The sequence below is a fragment of the Sinocyclocheilus grahami genome, unplaced genomic scaffold, assembly GCF_001515645.1.
Source record: "Sinocyclocheilus grahami isolate Dianchi unplaced genomic scaffold, SAMN03320097.WGS_v1.1 scaffold64.1, whole genome shotgun sequence".
Taxonomy (NCBI): Eukaryota; Metazoa; Chordata; class Actinopteri; order Cypriniformes; family Cyprinidae; genus Sinocyclocheilus; species Sinocyclocheilus grahami.
The window spans coordinates 1,061,128-1,083,364 of NW_015505243.1; the positions used below are offsets into that span (position 1 = coordinate 1,061,128).

Consider the following 22,237-nt stretch of genomic DNA (forward strand, 5'->3'; position numbering starts at 1 on the left):
TTTCACAATCACATACTGTACATCATTGTTTGAGGAATAAAATGCAGATAATATTGATACCAAGAAACAAACATTTAGAATAGATTAAACCAAAGATACATACATACACCTGAATATCAGTGTTTAGGGCTTTAACTAATACAAATAACGAGTGGTAACTCAGCTAATCTAATAGGGAAACGTACAAACAACACATGCAATATACCAGATATATTTGTAGAGTATAATAGAGCAACGGTCTTTACGTGTGTGTGTGTGTTTGTGTGTGTGTGTGTGTGTGTGTGTGTGTGTCAGTTTGCTTGGTCAGCCAGGCCCATCGGGGTCATTTACAGCTCTTTGGACAGTGTTTGAAGTCAGATGGGGGAGATGATAGTGGGGGGGACTGGTTAGAATATCCTTGATGGCGAGGAACCATTTGGCAATTTAGACCCCCATACAAACGTAAAGTCTCTGACCAGAACTGTAATTTATATGCAAATGTCAAAAGGCTAAAAGGGTCTCTTAAGCCATAAAACCCCAAAGATCATGCATGATTCTACGCAGACGCTACAATTCACACAGTAGCATGCTAATTTCTCACATACCTTTCATTTTATGTTCTCTGAAGTAAATGTACTATTATGTCTTTTGAATCCAAGTTTGAATAAAACATGTCTTGGCTTTTGTCTTTGGCAGTTTGATTCAGTAATCAGTACAGAGGGTGATGTTAAAAATCTTAAATCTGAAGGTCATACTAAAGAAAAAAATATTGTTTTATTATAAAATTTCATTTAAAATATTAATGGTGTATTTAGGATGCATACATTTCTAGTTATGAAATTAGTCTTAGCTAGACAAAAGAGGTATCTTTTTTCTTCAAAAATTTTTATTTCCACAACAGTGTTATTTTAGTATCACTGAGATAATATTATGGTTTTTATTCATATTTTGAATCGGTATTTATTTTTATATTTTCGGTTTTTCTTTTAATTTTAGTTAAAGTTTCAGTGATTTCGTAGTTTTTGTTTATTTCATATCTATATAGTTTTTATTTCAGTTATAGTTATTTTAGTACATCAAGTTAAATTAAAATAAAATGAGAAATGTTGTAATATATTTTATTTGAATTCTTTTAACATTTATTTAATTTTGTAGTAACATTTTCTTTTTTTATGGTTTCAGTTTTAGTTAAATAACCCTGTTCCACAGAATGCTACAGTATAGGGATGCACCGATATGAAAATTTTGGCCGATACCGATAACCGATTATTCTTTATTTTTGAAAGCCGATAACCGATATGTTGGCCGATAAATCTATATCCAAATTGTTATATACTTTTTGAGAGCCTTATGAAACAAAATCATTAGAGTCATGTTAAAAATTACATTTCTTGATTCAGGAAGATGACAAGCATGTACTGTATGTCCACTGTTGAAGATTGTATTTTCTGAATGTCTACAGGGACAAAATAGTTGAAAATCATCAACCATCAACACCATCTTGAGTCTCATGATGATTCATCATATCTTTTTATTCATGTACAGGTCTGTTTGTCTTCCCCCATTGCATCTCTGAGTAACTGGATGATCATCCTATAGACAAGAGCCTTATTCTATACATTCTCGAGTCTCGACATCAAAGTTAACTTTTCCTGTATTGAAGTTTTAGCCACTGGCTACAGTCTTTTCTCTCTCTGCTTTCTGAACAAATTCCGTCTGTCATTGACCTTTGAACCCTTTTGAGAGCCACACATATTCTACAGCTGGTCTTACAATCACTACACATCAGCAGTTGGGCTCCCATTCCCCGGAGCTTCACCACTTGCCAGTCTATATCACTCTCCATTCACAGCGTTTCAGTGCAGTGCCGTTCCCAGTGGACGCTTTGAGAATGAAACCTGCGTTCTTTAAAGCACATTGTATCTGGTCTTGTTTATGATGTATTATCCACTGTGCATGCATAGATGGAGAGTGCTAGAAATTCAAATTACTATTTTTTTAAAAGTGTTTTTTAGTGTTCCAACACTTTTTGCATAAAACACTATTGTAGAATCATTGTAATGAGAATGTTTGAATCCACTGAATTCAGCAGGAAATGCGTATTGCAAGAATGTAGAGTTTGCAAAAATGACAAAAAGTTTCAAGCTTCTGACATGAGGTGATTCTGTGTGGTTGCTAAGGTGTTCTTAGTATTTTTTTTAATGTGTTGCTATGTGGTTGTTAGCCTAGGTGGTTATTCACTGGCCCAAGTCAAAAGGACATACAAGACTTGCATAATATACAGGATTAGGTATACAATAAATTATTATAGTGAATAATTTATTGAAATAAAACTGAGCAATATAGAATTTGCAATAAATTAATTAAGTCTAAATATTAAGACTAGATATTCAGAAACTAAGACTAAATATTTGTATGGTAATTTAGCAGTTTTACTGTAAAATAAAAGTATTATTTTTCTTATATATACCTGTATATATACTTACATTTCACTACTGGTCATATATTCTCTATATAATCACGTATGTGACAAATAAAAAATCTAATATTTATTATTTTATTTTTAAATGTTCATATTATATTTGATATGTATTCATATATATTATTAAAGTGTAATTATAATTGCTAATAATTGCACCTTTATTCTTCTTCATGTACATATTTTTGCTTATCTCTTACAGGTTCCTCAGATAGTGGATGAACACATACGTGTTTAATTCCTGGTCATTATGACATATCTTCCTCTGTTCTCATTGGACCATCAGGTCAGGATGTTCCGGGTTTTAAGCTGGAGCAACTGTCACTCTACCATATGGCCACGCCTCTTGTGGATTTTGTGGGTGTGGCTAAGCCCATGTTCATCGGTTCACCAGCACTCACACCCACATTCCATCAAAATCCTGGGGGACATCACCTTGGGGGGCCTGTTTCCAGTCCATGCCAGGGGTCCCGCAGGGGTCCCGTGTGGAGAAATAAAGAAGGAGAAAGGAATCCACCGGATGGAAGCCATGCTATACGCACTGGACCAGATCAACAGCGACCCAGAACTACTGCCCAACATTACGCTAGGGGCCCGGATCCTCGATACGTGTTCCAGGGACACTTACGCTCTAGAGCAGTCTCTGACATTTGTCCAGGCCCTCATTCAGAAGGACACATCTGATATACGCTGCTCCAACGGTGAACAACCGATCATACGCAAGCCTGAGCGCGTGGTGGGTGTGATAGGGGCGTCAGGCAGCTCAGTGTCCATCATGGTGGCCAATGTCCTGCGATTGTTTGAGGTGAGAACTCATTTCAAACATATGTGAGTGAGTGAGTGAGTAGCAGGGTTGTGCAAAATTCTGAATTAAAGAATTGGCTCCAACTATCTATCTATCTATCTATCTATCTATCTATTGTTCTTTTGTTTTATGCATCATTCTGTCGTTCTATCTGTCATTCTATCTATCTACCATTCTATCTATCGTTTTATTGTTCTATCTATTGTTCTGTTATTCTCTCTGTCCATGAGGATGATTAAACATTATGATAATTAAAACATTAGAATGATTAAAAGAAAAAAAGAAAAAAAAACAATTAAATATAAATTTGAAAAATTGTTATATGAATTTCTTTGAATGTCAGTTCATCTTAATTGTATTTATACCTTACATTCAAACTTGAATTGCAGTTCTGCATCTTGTTTGCTACCTCATTTCAAATTCAGGAATTGATTTGGAATGTAAAAGGTATTCTTGATTCAGTTCTAAATGACACAGCCCTTGTATATACAGTATGTGTATTTTCTTCAGCGTACAGTGATTTCAACAGGTACGACATGTTTCTGGATCAACATCCTTGTTGGTTTTGGAAATACACTCTGGAATTCCTGGAACAACAACAAATGAGGCATTTGGTTTTTACATATAATTTTAAGTTTACATCAACCTGTCATTTCACTTTGATTGTAGGGGTAGTTTTAGGACTATGTCTGATTGTGTGATTTTCACACTGACTGAACCTATAGTTTTTATTCTTTTGTACACCCTTACCTTTGTGTTTGCCCCGCCATACCAGCCAATCTGTTTTAAAATGGACAGGATCTCAATGCCTATGGGCCAGGACCTCGCGTTAATTGACAAGGAGGATTAGAGAGAGCAGCTAATCATGTTGTCAGCCTTTAGCTCTCTGGTATCCCATAGGCTTTTGAATATTAGTTCTGCTTTGTCCTAAATCCAGCAAGCATTTAGGCTGATTTTTATTCCCTACAGCTGTGGATTCTCATTCTCTGCAGTTGTTTTTACCAAACTTTCAATGCTCAAATGTTGTTCATTTGTTCATACTGCATTCTGTGCTTGTGGAATTTTAATGGGAAGGCTTGGATAACTCACGACTGGACCACATGAACACTGGGCAGGCGTTACACAGCTCCACGTGTTGTGGCGGCCAATGTTTAATCTGCATCTCGAAATGCCAACCTCCCTCGATGCTTGCCATGGTGGAAATGATCATTGCATATCATATTCACTTTGAGTAGCAATCATATTTAGTGATCTTCATCCAAACATGCAGAGCTTTATAACACTGTGCCAATTATTTTTTTTTTTTTGCATCTTTGAACTAACTTTACTCTGTCATTATTGTGGCAACTGCTTATTATGTTAAAAATGTTGTCCTTACAGTGGCAGTTAATGGTTTGGAATAATTTTAATGTTTTTTAAAAGAAGTCTCTTATGCTTACCAAGGCTGCATTTTTTTGAGCAAAAATGCTGTAAAAACAGTAATATTGTGAACATTTTTTTACAATGAAAATTAACTGTGTTCTATTTGAATATATTTTAAAATATAATTTATTCCTGTGATGCAAAGCTGAATTTTCAGCATCATTACTCCAGTCTTCAGTGTCACATGATCTTTCAGAAATCCTTCTGATATGCTGATTTGCTGCTCAAGAAACATTTCTTATGATTTTTAAAAAAAATTCAGCTTTCCCATCACAGGAATAAATTATATCCTAAAATATATTAAAATGGAAAATGGATATTTAAAATCGCAATAAAATTTCACAATATTACTGTTTTTACTGTATTTCTGATCAAATAAATGCAGCCTTGGTGACATCTTTCAAAAACATTAAACACCTTTGACCCCTAGTGTAGACTTTAACCCCCCATGACCTCTTATCATCTCAGCCTAATAATAAATGCTAAACATTTCCTGTAAGTAAATCTTGCCTATGCACGAGTGAACTTGTGACTCCGAGTGTCCAATCTGCTTGTCTGAAAAATGGCGAGTACATCATTGTTGGATCAAGATAGGAGAGCACATTTGTGTAATAAGCATTTTTTGGCAACCGCAAGCATTTGTGATCGGACTTCTACACACAACAAAGCACAAAACCCATGCACACAAGTGTGAACAACTATCCTTTATTCGTCCTGAAACGGCTCCAACTTTCTCCCAAGAGGATCATACTTGGTGGCTCCCTCATATATTGCAGTATTAGGCTCGTCTGAGAACACATGGCATGGACACCCTGCCTGGGAACGAGGGAATCTCTGTGACGAATGGTGTGGTTTGCTCCCCTAGTGTAAGCTTTTTTGTAAAGGCTATCTTGTTCCCTATATCCTCGGGTTCCACAGGACTAAGATCCCTTCCTACATGGTTCTTATGTTTGAAATGAGAAGCGGACATATTGTTCTGAGAGCATGTAGAGAGTTTTTTCCTCTTTTGTGAGGCAAAAGGGATCTTGATTTTATGAGAGTCGACCGAGTGACAGACTAATAAAGCTTTTTTTAGCTGTTCTCTAATGGAACAAGACAACAGATTCAGAGGGCTTCTATATGTCGTCTACGCTTCGGTGTACACTGGTTAAGACTCCAAGAGAAGCTGATTGTATGTCATAATACAATTTGAGCTCCCTTAGCCCGTCTGCGGTGCATTATTGAGCTGTAAAGAGCCCTTACTTCATTTTGCAAACAAAGGCTGTGATGATCGCTGATTGATCTTAATATAATTGCTTTGACAAAACAATGTTCAAGAGAGACTCGCGGGAAAGAAAACCCAAGATTCTTTTTAATATCTCACTTGATTCTTCTATGAAGCAGTGTAGAGCAAATGGAGATTTCTGCTTTGCTTCTGCTTAGTTTGTGATCGCAGATACGATCTAAACCATCTCTCCAAATGATCTGAGGTACTCTCTACATTCATTTTACAGATTTATACACTTGAGGTGCTTAAAAATGGACCTGTTTTGTCTTTTTATTTCACCAAAGGAATTTTAGGAGAGGATGAAGTTGAGTAAGCATTTGGCACAGTGGTGGGGACACAAACCTGTAATGTCAGATTAAAATGATCGCATGAATGCGGAGGCCTCACATGTTTCTTTGTGATTGATCGAAGAAAAAAATACTGCTTTATTGTTTCCTAAATCCAGCATTTCCAGTTCACAGTTGTCATGGAAATGTTGTAGTCTCATTAACAGGGCCATTGCTAAGCCACTCTGTTGATTTCTGCCCTTGTCAAATGCATATTTACATGTTTTAGGTGATCCCATAAGCTGGTTACGACAAAATATCAAAGGCATCGTTGTATATTCAAATATATAACTGTGTATTGTGAAACCGATGAACATGACAGGCAGAAATGCCTTCAAACCAGAAAAATCACAATAAAATACATCAGGCAAAATGGCTTTTTTGCCATGATAATGGTGTAGTTATGGCACTGATATGTAGTTTTTGGACACATTTTATTCTTTGAAGTATGTGAGGGAACTGCAGAGGGTTTGTGAGTTGATAAAAAGGTAATAATTAATTATATTGAATGTAAAATTAAAATAAATAAATCAGACTAATCGCAATATTATCTTAGTGTGATTATCAAATCAAAGGTTGCAATTTAATTAAATAACTAGTCTGTTGCATTTTGTTATTATAATTATTAAATCATTTTTTATTATTATTAAATCATTTTTATTTTATTTTTTATTTACAACAGTAATATATTTCTGTTGTCATTTTTATAATTAGAATTTAAAATAATACTGCCACCACTACTACTACTACTACTATTAATAATAATAATTGTGTAGGTACAAATGTGTAGTTACATTTTTGAAATATTAACTTAAAATCTCAGGGGGTCTTTAAAGTAAATATTTTACATCTAAGGGGTTCGGCTGTCTTGAATATGAATACAGTACCATAGTATAATGGTTTTACTATATAATTCCATCACAGTACCATAGTACCACTACAGTACATGATTAGCATACAGATCAGGTCACAATGTCACGTTTCTTTATTTAATTATTTCAAATCGATTGAAATTCAAATTTTTATTTAAAAAACACAAAAACTGTGAAGTGCATTTCAATTTCACAGGAAGTTATCCCATTGTGCTGTTGTAAATGACAGAAAGGTGTTAGACAATAGGCTGTGTCTGTGGGGACAGCTGTCTGTAGCCAACCCTCTAATTAAACACACGTGGAATAAAGTCTGAAACGAATGCGGAACAAAAGCAGTGGTACAGTGGATCTTCATTAACTGGACCTTTTTGCGTCTGTATGATGAGGGGCACAGCATCAGCGCGAGTGATTATTCCAGTCTACAGATTGCTCGCTGAAGCGTGGACAAAGGTTCGACAGCCACCTCTTCCCATTCATCATGTTTTTGTTGTTTAAATATGCTTGGGACAGTTTCAAACAGCCATTTAGCCCATGTTTTGCATACGAAAAGCCTGTTGTTTCGCTGATATTTTTACACAGTCGATCATTAAGATGTGTTTGATGTGTCAGAAACATGATGAAAATATCATGAGACAGATTGTGAGCACAATGCTTGAGTTCTGGAAATTTCTTTGATGTCTGTGACACCAAACACCTGTCGTTTGTGGACAGTCTTTATGTTTATTCAAGCCTTTATGTCAGGAATTAATCAGTGGATGCACTGAAAATATGTACTTCACTGATGATTGTAAAATATGTGCTTTTTAGTATGCACTGTAGTGAGATGCTGACTACATACTCTCAGAAAAAACAGTACAAAAGCAATCACTGGGATGGTATCTTTTCAAAAGGTACATCTTATTTACCCCTAAAAGGTCAATATTAGCACCTTAAAGGTACATATCAATAACTAAAGTTATTAGTTATTAGAACCTAAATGTACGGTACTAAAGTACTTGGACGATTTTGCGCAAACTATTTCCCAGTACCATTTAATGGGTTGCATTTGCACCGACAGTGTGTACTAAGAAGTGACGTAAGCCGGTCGACAGCGACATCATTTGTGCGTGCCGTTCAACAACGAAAAACAAATAAAAACAACGTTAACAACAGGAGGATGGAGGACGCTGTGATCGGAGCTGTGTGTTTGTTGTAATGGACAATAATGGACATGAAAAGTCGACGTATGCGTAAAGCGATTGAAAGAACAGAATCTCCAACGACAACTGGCAGTGCTACATTTGCTACAAGTGCCTGCACTTCAGCGTAAATTATGACAAATTTAGTTTTTGGTGAACTTTCCTTTTAATGTCAGCATTTAAGTTAAACCTTAATTTAATTTGAAACCTTAAAGTTTCATATGAATTAAAATTACTTAATTTTTAGGTTTATACCTTTATACCTATACACTTTTTTTTACAGTATCTTTGTCAGGAAATTGGACTGTCTTTGTTGTGTTTTGCTCCCCATGTGCTCCCCATGACCCAGTTTCTCCCTCATGTGCCCTTATTTGGTCGTTTCTGTTCCTGTCCTTGTTGTCTGTCTAATTAGTCATTCTGTTCACCTGTGTTCCTCCCAATTCCCTCGTTATCCTGTGTATTTAGCCCCAGTCTTTTCAGTCTGTGTTTGTCTGGTCTACCAGTTGTATTTGTGTGTCTTCCTTCCCTCCCATGTGTGGATTTACCCTGTGTGTTGGATTTAATAAAAGGCTCCTCCGTTCCTTCCGTCAGTGTATCGTGACAGAAGACCCGACCAGCAAAAGTGACTTTATTTGCATTTTTCCCTTCGTTTGTTCGTTTGTTTTTTTACAGTGTTTGTTTTCTGTTTTTCCCCATGGATCCCCTCGCTGCCAAGTTCACCGCCCTAGCCCGCAAGGACCTTTCCCTGTTGAAGTATGCGGTTGAGTTCAGCCAGCTCGCCGTTTTAACGCCATTTGCCGATGCTGCGCTGAACTCCCTGTTCTGGATCGGGGCTAATTACCACCGCCCCGTCAACCTCCCAGACACCACCGGACTGAGCTGGAGAGAATCTATCATCCAGTGTCTGGAGAGCATCTATCTCCGATCCAGAACACAGCCAGACCCAGAGCCCAGCCCACCATCTCTCCGCTGTGTGGTGCGCAAGCCCGAGCCCACTGATGACTGAGAGCCCGAGCCCGTTGCGACTGACGAGCCATCGCCAAGGAGTGCGACAGAGCTGAGGATTGTCACGGAGCCAGAGCCTCTCGGATCGTCAGACCAGGTGCGAGAGCCGGCTACAACGCCTGCCGCGAGGGAGAAAGCCGCGGACAGTTAGAGTACGGAGAGGAGCTCCGCCCCCTGCACCGTGGCCGAGGGCGAGCTGATTACAGATCTGGGACTGTGCAACTCCCAAGGAGAGAGGGCTCCGGTTTCCACGTCCAGCCCAGAGAGGGCTCCCGTTCCTGAGTTAAGCCCGGAGGCTCACAAATGCCCGCCCGCTCCTGCCTCCTCCTCCGCTGTCGTCTGGCTCGCCCTCAGCCTACCATCTGTACGGTGTGAGCTCCGAGGGTCTGCCATCCTCCATCGTCACCATGGCTGGAGAAGCCCTTGCCTTCGCCTCCAGCCTCTAAGCCCCGGACTCCGCCTCGGCCTGTAGACCCAGCTGCTCCACCATGGCTCCTAGCTCCCTCCTCTCCGCCGTGGTCTATCAGTCCACTGGCTCCACCGGGCTCCCCCGTCCCTCCGGCTCCGCCTTGGTCTGTCATTGACCATCCGTCGCCTCGGGACTCCACTCCACTGGCTGCGCCTCGTCCCTCCGGCTCTGTCAGACTCCTCCATTCCTTCAGCTCCTCCTCAGTCCTCTGTCACTCTACAACGCCTGCCGCGAGGGAGAAAGCCGCGGACAGTTAGAGTACGGAGAGGAGCTCCGCCCCCTGCACCGTGGCCGAGGGCGAGCTGATTACAGATCTGGGACTGTGCAACTCCCAAGGAGAGAGGGCTCCGGTTTCCACGTCCAGCCCAGAGAGGGCTCCCGTTCCTGAGTTAAGCCCGGAGGCTCACAAATGCCCGCCCGCTCCTGCCTCCTCCTCCGCTGTCGTCTGGCTCGCCCTCAGCCTACCATCTGTACGGTGTGAGCTCCGAGGGTCTGCCATCCTCCATCGTCACCATGGCTGGAGAAGCCCTTGCCTTCGCCTCCAGCCTCTAAGCCCCGGACTCCGCCTCGGCCTGTAGACCCAGCTGCTCCACCATGGCTCCTAGCTCCCTCCTCTCCGCCGTGGTCTATCAGTCCACTGGCTCCACCGGGCTCCCCCGTCCCTCCGGCTCCGCCTTGGTCTGTCATTGACCATCCGTCGCCTCGGGACTCCACTCCACTGGCTGCGCCTCGTCCCTCCGGCTCTGTCAGACTCCTCCATTCCTTCAGCTCCTCCTCAGTCCTCTGTCACTCCGGCTCCACCGCGGCCTTCTGGATCCCCACCATCTGCTCCGCCTTGGCCCTCCAGATCCTCCCCGTCGCCCTGGCTTATCGGTTCTCCGTCTCAGCTTCGGGCTCCTCCACCGCAGTTGGTGGGCCTCGTGGAGTCATCAGCCCTTCCTCCTCCATGGCTCCTCCCTCCGTCGGCTCCACCGTGGGTCGTCATTATGGCTGTGGCCTGGGTCCCACTTGGCGCCGCATGCTCCAAGTCCCTCCTGTTTCCTCCCTGGCTCCTCCGTCCGTCTGATCCGCCCTGGCTCCTCCTGTTTCCTCCTTGGCTCCTCCCTCCATCGTCACCTCCCTGGACTCTTGTCTGCCAACCCCCTCCCTGGTGTTCGTCTTCCTCCCAAGTTCCCAACCGTCCCTCCTTCTGTTGTTTCTTCGGTGTGAGGATGTGCCTCCCGGGAGGGGGGGGGGCGATATGTCAGGAAATTGGACTGTCTTTGTGTTTTGCTCCCTGTGACCCAGTTTCTCCCTCATGTGCCCTTATTTGGTCGTTCCTGTCCTTGCTGTCCGTATAATTAGTCATTCTGTTCACCTGTGTTCCTCCCAATTCACTTGTTATCCTGTGTATTTAGCCCCAGTCTGTTCAGTCTGTGTTTGTACATGTCTTCCTTCCCTCCCAAGTGTGGATTTACCCTGTGTGTTGGATTTAATAAAAGATGGTTTTGTTTATCCACGGCTCCTTCGTTCCTTCCGGCAGCGTATCGTGACAATCTTCTGTGCATCCCATATGCACAGTGTGTAATATACAGTATGTACATATATTAAATTTCAATATGAAATATATTGTCTTATGAAGTAAAAAGCCTATTAGAAATGTGAACAATTTCATAAATTAATAATATATTTATATAATCTATATACAAATATCCATGTTTAGTATATTTTGGACATTTTTTACATTATCCTTCATAACTCACAGACTACTTGAAATACACTAGTCATCTTTTGATACAAGAAACAAATATAGGTGCACTAATTAATAATACAATTGATATATTATACTAATAAGGACAAGACTATAATAAATTAAATGCAAGAAGTCAGAGTGTTACAATTGCCCCCTTGGTGGGGGTGATTGTAACAGTGTTTCGGGGCAATTATAACACTGAAAAATAAGTCATATTAACCCACTGTATCTTAAATAAAAGCCTACCTCAAAGTAATCACTTTACTGCTGTAGTATCTAATAATGTTAAGTTTTTTTTTTTTTTTTGCATATGGTTCTGGTTTCTGGTTTTGCAGAAGACAAGGCAAGTATTCTAGTGGTAACTAGATTTTAATTATTTAAATATTTTACTCAAATGCATTAATCAGCTGATGAGTCAAAAACAGTCTTTAAACCAAACTTGAAATGGTACAAGATAGACATGTTAACAGAATAACTCAATGAGATAATGTGGAGATAATATTCATTGTATTTTTTTTTTTTTACAAAATTTTAAAAGCAACACATTGTTTAATGTGTAAAACGAATCATTTTTAAATGTAGTTTTACATTTAAATATGTTAATTTTCTAACAGAAAAGTACTATACAATACCATATAAGAAATCATCATGTATTTATGTTAAAATATACTTGATATAGGACCATTTATTTCCATATAGAATTTGTCACCATTTTTCTACAACTGAAAAAAATAAAAAATAGCACTGTCACTGGTTGTAGATGGTGTCAGCCAAACAAAACATGCACCAATGCACACTTTGAAATCCATCCAGACACCTTTGGCACACTGTTCAATGAACTATAATTTGTGATGCACTAATTCTAATCTCACATACCGTTTAGGACAGACAGTTTGTGAATTGGAATGCAGTGTGTGTTTTCAGTTCTGTGTTTTTTATCTGCGTTTCTTGATTCAAGAGTCACAAGGGGGGTCGTAGCTCATGCTTTCCACAATCAGGGCGAGTTAAAATTTGATTTTATTTCACCCCACGGTAATGACTCTCCCTGTCAGACACTCACTTTAAAGCATGTCCTTCCTGCTTTTGCATGCACAGACCTTCAGTGCACCTTTTCAGAAACAGAGCACACTAGGAGTCATACATGTACACACATACACACACAGCTCATGTCTTTCTCTGAGTCGCTCGGACGTCTTTCTCAGACACACACACACACACACACATTCTTATTTGGATTACAGAGCGGTCACAGACCTTCCAATGAAAGCGCCACATAAGTCCCGACAGACTGTGTGAACCACAGTAAAAATCAGCACTTCAGCAGTGCAGCAGTTGCGTAATTGTTAATGTCTCTGTGGCCGTTCTCTCTGGATGGGACACGGTAGCAAACCGCATGTTTTTTTAATGATAAGACTTAGTGCTCTGGCTCATGAAACAGCTTCAGGTATTCAATTTTTAATGGCTTGTTTTTATGTGGCATAAAACTCTGCAGAGATCCTTTGCTGACTCTTAGTTTTATGGGGCAGATTCAGATGCGTGTAGAACAGAGGAGTTTGATTGCCTCTTGCCAAAACAATCAGATGAGGTTATAAAACAGTGAAATTTATTGTTTGTGGGACAAACTCAAAATGAGTGTGTTGTTTTTTTTATAGACAACAAAGGTGTTTCTTTATATCTCATGCCTAATTAGGTGAAACAAGCAGGAAAATGTGGCTAATAGGAAATTCAAACAGCATTAATATTGCAGGACTTTTTTTGGTGGACTCATGAACTCCCTTGAGATGCATTTTTAGTATGTCTAAAACTCATCACAAATTATTTAAAGTGTAGCATTTATTTATTTATTTTTGCAAATCTTACTGAAATTCATAGGTAAATCTCTGAAATGGTGGTTTTGCTAAGATTTGCATGTGAAAATGTTCTAATGGAAACAAGTCTGAAATATTCTCTATGCAGATGCTTCTAGCTATGCAATTGCATGCGTATTTGCATTCCAGAATGCAATCTGACCACTTTTCATAATGCAATGCAAGTACCAGAGTTATTTTAGTATCATTCATAGTCTTATTGATAGTTTAAGTTAGTCTAGATTTTCTGTTTTCATTTTAATTTTTGCTAAAGTTTAAGTAAATTTGCTGTTTTTGTCATTTTTAATTTTTAAATGTTTAAATAGTTTTTAATCATTTTATATTCATTTGATCTATTTTAGTACATCAAGTTAAATTAAATTAGAAATATTTCATTGACAACTAGCTGAAATAAACAAGTTTAAGTTTTTATTTCATTTTTAATTTTTATTACTTTTTTATTTCACTTATCATTTATTTTATTTCAGGTAAAAAAAAATTTTTTTTATGGATTTATTTGACTGAAAAAATTATGTTTTCACTCAGAAATTGTTAGAACATTTCAAAGACAGTTACTAAGAAATAGCAAGTAAGACATTAAATTAATCATTAAATATTTAAGTAGAAAAACTGAAATTAATGTATTTTTGTGTAAAACATACTCCAGTAATCGTTGTTTTATTTGCAACTTCAAAAATTTTTTTACCGTGTAGTTTTAGTTAATTATAATAACCCGGACAAGGACTTGCATTCTCAGTGTTGCCTCAATAGCTTTTTTTTTGCAGACTTTTATACAGTCTGTTTTCTCTTTCAGGTCACCACATGTCACGGTGAAGCAATAGTTTAAAGTGAATCATGTGAAACAAGTTAGTTAATATGCCCATCAAGTATGTTCAACCCGGGCGCAGTGCATTGACTAAGGACTTGGCATGTGCATTTGCATTTGCATACTTGCATAAAGTGTATTTCTGGCCTTATTCCATACGGCTTAGGCCAAACCTACCACACCTCTACAAGTACCCAGATGCATGATTGCTGTACATATTTACCTGCCTGTTGCTATCAAACCCCGAGATTTAAAGCATTGCTAGAATTGCCGTAAAAAACATGTGCTATTAAAGGTGCAGTAAGTGATTTCTGAGAAACCCTGTTTAAAGTGGATTGTACCGAGCTCCAAAACACACTTCTATCCAATCAGTAAAGGGGTGTGTCCGCTCACGATGGGGGAGTTGCCTGTGTTGCATAGCATGTTCATGAATTTGTGGGCGGAGCTATCAAGATAAGGGTGTGATCCTTTTGGATAGGAACGTGTTTGTTTTGGTGATTTCAAATATCAACAGTGTTTCTCAGAAATCGCTTACTGCACCTTTAAACCTGATGTTTTATTATTCAGGTACTGTAGCTGCTAAAACATGTCAAAAATGTATCTAACTTTACAAACTTGTCCAGCATGATTTTATTCAAACTATGACAGTTCAGCTGAAAGAGAAAACTGCCTGCAGAAGATGACAATTTAATGCAGATCATGTTCTCAACTGGCTTTGCGCCAGTATGTCATATTTAATGTAGCCTTTGTCATATTTTCTTTTTATGTCACATAACTGTCCATGTTGCCAATATCCCTGTTGAAAAAAACTCACATATGCTGGTTAGATATGTTCTGAAGCATGGCTGCTGGTTTGAGCTGGTTTAAGCTGGTCCTAAGCCACCATTTCAGAGATTTACCTATGAATTTCAGTAAGATTTGCAAAAATAAATAAATAAATGCTACACTTTAAATAATTTGTGATGAGTTTTAGACATACTAAAAATGCATCTCAAGGGAGTTAAGGACCAGCTTAGGACCAGCACATGACCAACTTAAACCAGCTCTTGACCAGCTTAAACCAGTTCAAACCAGCATCCATGCTTTAAAACATACCTAACCAGCATATGCTGGTGTTTTCAACAGGGATTACTAATTTTTTACCAAGTGATGAATTAACTCCTTCTAAGGACCAGCTTAGGACCAGCACATGACCAACTTAAACCAGCTCTTGACCAGCTTAAACCAGTTCAAACCAGCATCCATGCTTTAAAACATACCTAACCAGCATATGCTGGTGTTTTCAACAGGGATTACTAATTTTTTACCAAGTGATGAATTAATCTGTTGCAAATACAGCAGAGTTTGAACAACAAAAAGGTGATATATGCATGTTCTCCTTCATCAAGCGAATATTTCACCCAAAAATTCAAAATTCCTGCAAATATATTCACCCTCAGGCCATCCGAGATGTAGATGAGTTTGTTTCTTGCTCACCAATGGATCCTCTGTAGTGAATGGGTGCCATCAGAATGAGCTCAGCAGGCACTGGACATCAATTTAACGTCAGGTTGACGTTGGACCGTCAGACGATGCATTTTGGTTGAGAAAGAAAATCAGGTTGACGTCAGTATTTGATGTCAATTTGACGTTGACTAAAAGTTGGATTTTGGTTACTTTACAACACAACCTAAAAACAACAAAATTATCAACGTCAGCTGACGTCATTGGACATTGGACATCAAATTAACACTGACATTACACGTTGAACTGACACTGAGTTTTGGTCACCTGATGTCACAACCGAAATGTAATCAAATATCAACTTCTTATGACGTTGTGTGCCTGCTGGCAGAGTCCAAACAGCTGACAAACACATCACAATAATCAACAACTAATCCACACAACTCCAGTCCATCAATTAACATTTTGTGAAGTGAAAATTTGCGTGTTTGTAAGAAACAAATCCATCATTAAGCCGTTTTTAGCTTCAAACCATGCTTTTGGCTAAAATATGATTCTGTAATGTTGCGTTCACCAGTTATTGCGTCTGAATCATTTATTGTGTCATTTATTTTTTATCAGCTGTTTGGACTCTCGTTCTGACGGCACCCATCCACTGGTTTGATGCACATTATGGCAACCCTTGCAGCTAGGGGTGTGCGATATTGACAAAAAATAATATCTCGATATTTTCTTGGATTTTATCAATAATGATAATTAGACGATATTTTGCTGAGTGTGTTATTGTGCTGGTATCTTAAGGACTGCCGTGGACAGCTGACTCCTAAAGTTTTTTTATATTCTTCATAGTCTGTGTGGTGGTCAGTTCACTCTGATAGAAATGAATCTTTTCCAATAAGTTTAAACTGATTTTTACCTTCTTTTTTTGGCATTTTTACCTTTATAAAGCCTTTTTTTCCTAAAAGTGTGAATTATCTTTTGAGTCATTGCGATTGAACCAAATCATTTAAAGGGGTCATATGATGCTTTTTTAAAGATCATTATTTTGTGTATTTGGTGTAACAGAATATGTTGACATGCTTTAATGTTCAAAAAACACATTATTTTTCAAATGCTGTACATTTTTGTAGGCCCTCCATGCCCCGCCTCTCTCAAACGCTTCGTTTTCTACAAAGTCCCTCCTTCCGACAAGCGCAGTCTGCTCTGATTGGCCAGCTGACCCAGTGCATTGTGATTGGCCGAACACCGCAAGCACTCGTCGGAAATGTAACGGCCATTACCATATCCCGAGCTTCAGCTTTCAAAATAAATGTAAAGACAGAACCCAAAAGGGGAACAGAGTCGCGTGACAGACACAGTGATGAAGCTGGTATGTGTGCAGTACACAAGCCACGGTTAAGACAGCTGACTCCACTGTGATGTGAGTTCCCCCCTCTCCCCCTCCCTCTCCCTCTGATTCACAATTCAATTAGATTTGATTCGATTAACGATTTGATTCTGCATTCTTTAAGTGCATTCACAGGATTATTTAAATGCTTTCTTTAAATGCTTATTAGTCAGGGGGCAAATTACACAGCAGCCTTTATGGTTAGAGAACCAAGGGTTAGAGAAAAAAAAAAACACTTTTGTCCATTGTTAGATGCTAGTTTAATGACATGGCATATGTAGAAACTTATGTAAGCCAAGATTTTAAAAAAGAGCTTTAAAAGTATTATGTATAGGCTAACATTTTGTCACACCAGGGGCGTAGCCATAATTTCAGAAGTGACAGAAATGTCAAATACAATAATTTTATGTAGGCCTATGAATGTATTATATATATATATATATATTATACAAGGAATTATTTTCTTATCTTACTTTGAATTTGCTATACGAAATCAAATACACTGCTGGACAATAATCAATCATTTGTAATTTATAATTTTTTCCTAATGGCAATTTTATGATTGTTTTATATACTACAAACTATTATTTCAATTTTCTGCACAGAATTAGGTAGAAAGTATACTTTATAGTTTCTGTACTGTAATAAATTATATGTCAGTTAGCACTGCATCATTCATAAATTGTATTTATTTATTGCGTTTATTGTCTTAACGTTTCACCATGCTTTTTATTCAGCTTAGCTGCAGCTATAGATGCCTTTGTCCATATTAGGCATTTCCTGGCACGTCTTAAGTTCTTTGAGCACGAGATCACTTCTCTTACAGTGCGAAAACTTCTTTATCTCATTTTCATAAAATAAAATGCTATAGACCTAGTATTAAATTTTTCCTCTCCATCAGCGAATGATGATTCTGAAAGAAAACGTGCCCAATGTCTGTTTGCTATTGCAACTAACATGCATCTGATAATCAGTTATTTCAAGGTTGTTGTTAATGCTGTGGTTATTTTAACAGTTTCCTTCGTATCGTACATTCGGTTCAACGACATTGTTAAAACACATTTATCACTCAATGGAACTGTGCGTATGCTTTAGACACTTACATTTTTGCTCTATCCATGCAATAAATGCGCAGCCTTCGACTGATCAGGTAATGTCGTCGGTATGACCGAGAGCCATTAAAAAACGACATAAAAGCAAAACTACTTCACTTTTGCATTACTGGCCACGAGTACTAAGGAGAGATCACACATCAGCTGCTCAAAAGTGAGATGAACGGAGCGCGAGCGCAATCCTGTGACAGTCACAGGCGGTAAATAGTGGAGCGCGTGAAGGAGAGATGCGAGGCATGAACACTGTTCAAGGTCTCCATTAATTCGTGCTTGTAGTAATTTAATGTGTATATATTTTGAAAGCATTGAATCACTATAGAAATCGCGATTCAGTCGATTCTTAGCATTTTATATCGATTACTGTCCGAAATCGACGATTCACGATTCAAAAATCATGTTTCAAGATCAATGCATATGCATCGTCAGGGTTTGTAATCGATGCATCGAGAAAACGAGTGAATCGTTACACCCCTAGTTGATTCATTCAGGAACGAAACACTGTCATGTTGCTCAGAGACGCAAAACAGTGCTATGGCAGTGTTTGGAATTATTATTTTTGTTGTTGAAATAAAGCAAAAACAGGTAATATGGTGTCTATAATTTAAGTCTCTTAATTAACTTCTTGTTTTTTGAACTGTTGTAAAAAAATAAATAGTATGTTTGTAATCATTTGGAGAAAAAAAGGGCACTCTTTGTGCGATATTGATTAACTATATGAGATTATATAAATATATACATTTTCTGTCCCCATATCTTGAATTTTGTGATAATTCTAAATGTATTTTAATTGAATCGTGCAGTGACAGAATGCACTCCAAGTGCGCACTCGCACTAGTCTAGACCACGTAGTGTGTGCGTGCACTCTGTAGTGGTGTTTTGAATGGTTTTTGCAAAATACTTGATAATGTCAAATTGCACACTGTTAAAACAACAATTACAATATTATCGCAGACGATATATATCGCACACCCCTACTTGCAGCAAAGCTTGCATCTTGGCATGAATTGTCTTCTGTCACGTAAAATTGAGCTTGCGTATGTAGAAGCATTTGTGTTCACATACTTGCGTGAGTGTCTTTCTGGCCTTAATTACATTGTCTTCGCCCTGAGTCATTAAACAGAGTCTGGGGGTATATACATTTTCTGTCCCCATATCTTGAATTTTGTGATAATTCTAAATGTATTTTAATTGAATCGTGCAGTGACAGAATGCACTCCAAGTGCGCACTCGCACTAGTCTAGACCACGTAGTGTGTGCGTGCACTCTGTAGTGGTGTTTTGAATGGTTTTTGCAAAATACTTGATAATGTCAAATTGCACACTGTTAAAACAACAATTACAATATTATCGCAGACGATATATATCGCACACCCCTACTTGCAGCAAAGCTTGCATCTTGGCATGAATTGTCTTCTGTCACGTAAAATTGAGCTTGCGTATGTAGAAGCATTTGTGTTCACATACTTGCGTGAGTGTCTTTCTGGCCTTAATTACATTGTCTTCGCCCTGAGTCATTAAACAGAGTCTGGGGGTCTAGAAAGCACATTAGTGGCTCTTAGCTGCAAAATTAGAGGACCTTTGGTGCAATAAGCTGCTGGCTTCTGTTCAGAAAACTCAAATTGAGTCTGTAAAAGAAATTGCTAACGAAAGGAAAGAGAAAGCAAATCACCAGGACAAATGTTTGACAGTAAGAGTTTTGAGGACCGAAATCACTTTGTGAGGTGCATGTTTGAGCATTAATCATTTAGAAATTGCATGCAATGGGTCAATGGAGGGATTATATTATGATTTAAGATTTCTACAGGTTTCTTTGTGAATAAATAATCATTGCATTAGTCATTCCAAAGGAAGTGAGTTTCCACAGGCACCTTGGCTGTCAGAGTTTCCTCTAATTGCCGTTATTGTGAGGTAAATGGTCAGTAATTGCACTGATGTCTGTGGCAGTTAATTCAAGTGAGAAAATTGTGGCTATTTTTTTTTTAACTATAGGGAATGCTTTTGTGGGAACTTCTTGTGTCAGTTGCTATTATTATGCATCGAGACACTGAATTATCAGGCTGCCAGCAGAACAATTTTCACTTGCTAGTGTGAAGTCCATTGGTCTGTCCTACTTATAGGCAGATCTACTTGCATGCAATCACCCTTAAATTAGTTGTTTATCATGCACAATACACAATAGCATGGTTAAAGTAAGATAGTTTAGTTTTAACTTTTCACTAAGTTAAAGTGAAAGTGATGTGTAGCCAAGTATGGTGTCCCATACTCGGAATTTGTGCTCTGCATTTAACCCATCCAAATGCACACACACAGCAGTGAGTAGTGAACACACACCATGAACACACACCCAGAGCAGTGGGAAGCCATTTTTGCTGCGGCGCCCGGGGAGCAGTTGGGGGTTCAGTGCCTTGCTCAAGGGTCTCACCTCAGTCATGATATTGAAGGTGAAAGAGAGCACTGTAAATTCACTCCCTCTACCTACAATCCCTGCCGGTACCGAGACTCTGACCCGTGACCCTTGGGTTCAAAGAAAAAAAAGAAAGAACGCAATTACAGTGAAAGTGCATGTACAGTTATATCCAGTCTTTCAACGCTAGTAAACATGTTAACCCTTCTCTGTTTATATAGAGGAAAATCCAAACAAAGGAATTATGTCAGTAACACACCAGAAGTTCATCCGCCTCAAACAGTACCATTATTACAACTTTGCAGCCCAAAAAAGCTTTTGGAATTTTTTTTTAAAGAATTAATATAAGTGCTTCAACTAAAAGCTGCAATGTGCTTTTGAACCTTGAAAAATGCCCCGTTGACTTCCATTGAATGTTCATGTATAATAAATATGACATTTTTGGCTTGTTTTTACAAACTGAAGGATGAGTTGAAGTTATTTCTGTGGAAAGAGATAGCATGCTGTTGAAAGAGCTGAACTTGTATTGAACCTGGAGCATTCCTTTAAGGAAATAGACTAAAAGCTCACTTCATTTCATGGCATGTGAAAGCATTTGCTCAAATATTCTAGAAATATGTGTGTCAGATTTGGTAAACCTATGGTAAATCTGTCTCGTTCTGCTTCCTTCTATCAGGAGAGAGATGTATAACCGTCAGTATTGAGTCACACTAAAGCAAGACCTTCAAAACAAGGTCTATCCAGGGGACAGAATGACTTTGTCCAAATATTGAGGTGACATTTGAATTCAAAAGACTTTAAAGTGCTTTGTAAAAATATGTTTTGGTTTTGAGTAATTTTCAGTGATCAAATATATACTGTAAATATATATATATGTGTGTGTGTCACTCAGTTGGATTCAGTTAATTTAATGATTCATCTGATTGAATTAAACAGTAACTCCATATAGAGTTAGTATTTTTGATTGATTCATTAAAAGTAGTGACTCAAAATAGTAATTTGTTCATGAATCGGACTACACTGGTTGTGATTCCCCATGTCTTTGATTACCAAAAAGGAGCGACTCAAAAGAGCAATTTGTTCATGAATCGGACTACACTGGTTGTGATTCCCCATGTCTTTGATTACCAAAAAGGAGCGACTCAAAAGAGCAATTTGTTCATGAATTGGACTACACTGGTTGTGCTGCATGTTTTTGATTCACTAAAAGGAGTGACTCAAATTTGTTCCTGACTGGTCACATGGCTTGTTTCTGATTCACTAAAAGGAATTGGTTCATAAGATTTTAATTTGTTCATGAATCAGACTATATTGCTTGCCATTTTTGAACTTGAATGTGCAAGTCTTCTGGTTTAAGCCGTTTCTAGTTTGTTTTAGCAATACAAACAGTCCGTTATGCTGTTCGATGCTGCCAACTGGTATTTGTTATCACATTACTTTATTTTTTTTATCATAATCATAAACATACTGGTTTATAAATAGTTTTACCTTTTACTACACTTTGTTATTCTTCGTTGTTTACCTATAGTGGCTGTGACGGGCGGGGCGGGGCGGGGCCGAGAGCCGCGGGAAGGGGGCGAGGCCGGTGGAGTAATTGATAATGAGCGACACCTGCACCACTCACCGGTCTCGAGTCTCACAGAGGAGCTCCGGAAGGATACAAAGGAGGAGTGACGACAGGGAAA

General features: G+C 38.6%; 1 protein-coding gene across 1 annotated transcript in view; it reads left to right on the forward strand.

The window, feature by feature from the left end:
* Positions 1 to 22,237, forward strand: part of LOC107584919 (metabotropic glutamate receptor 6-like) — a 70,314-nt gene that overhangs the window by 8,642 nt on the left and 39,435 nt on the right. Inside the window, exon 2 of the mRNA XM_016271688.1 lies at positions 2,661 to 3,263. Coding sequence (XP_016127174.1) covers positions 2,709 to 3,263 — 555 coding nt within the window. The 5' untranslated portion in view covers positions 2,661 to 2,708. The remainder of the gene's footprint in view (positions 1 to 2,660; positions 3,264 to 22,237) is intronic.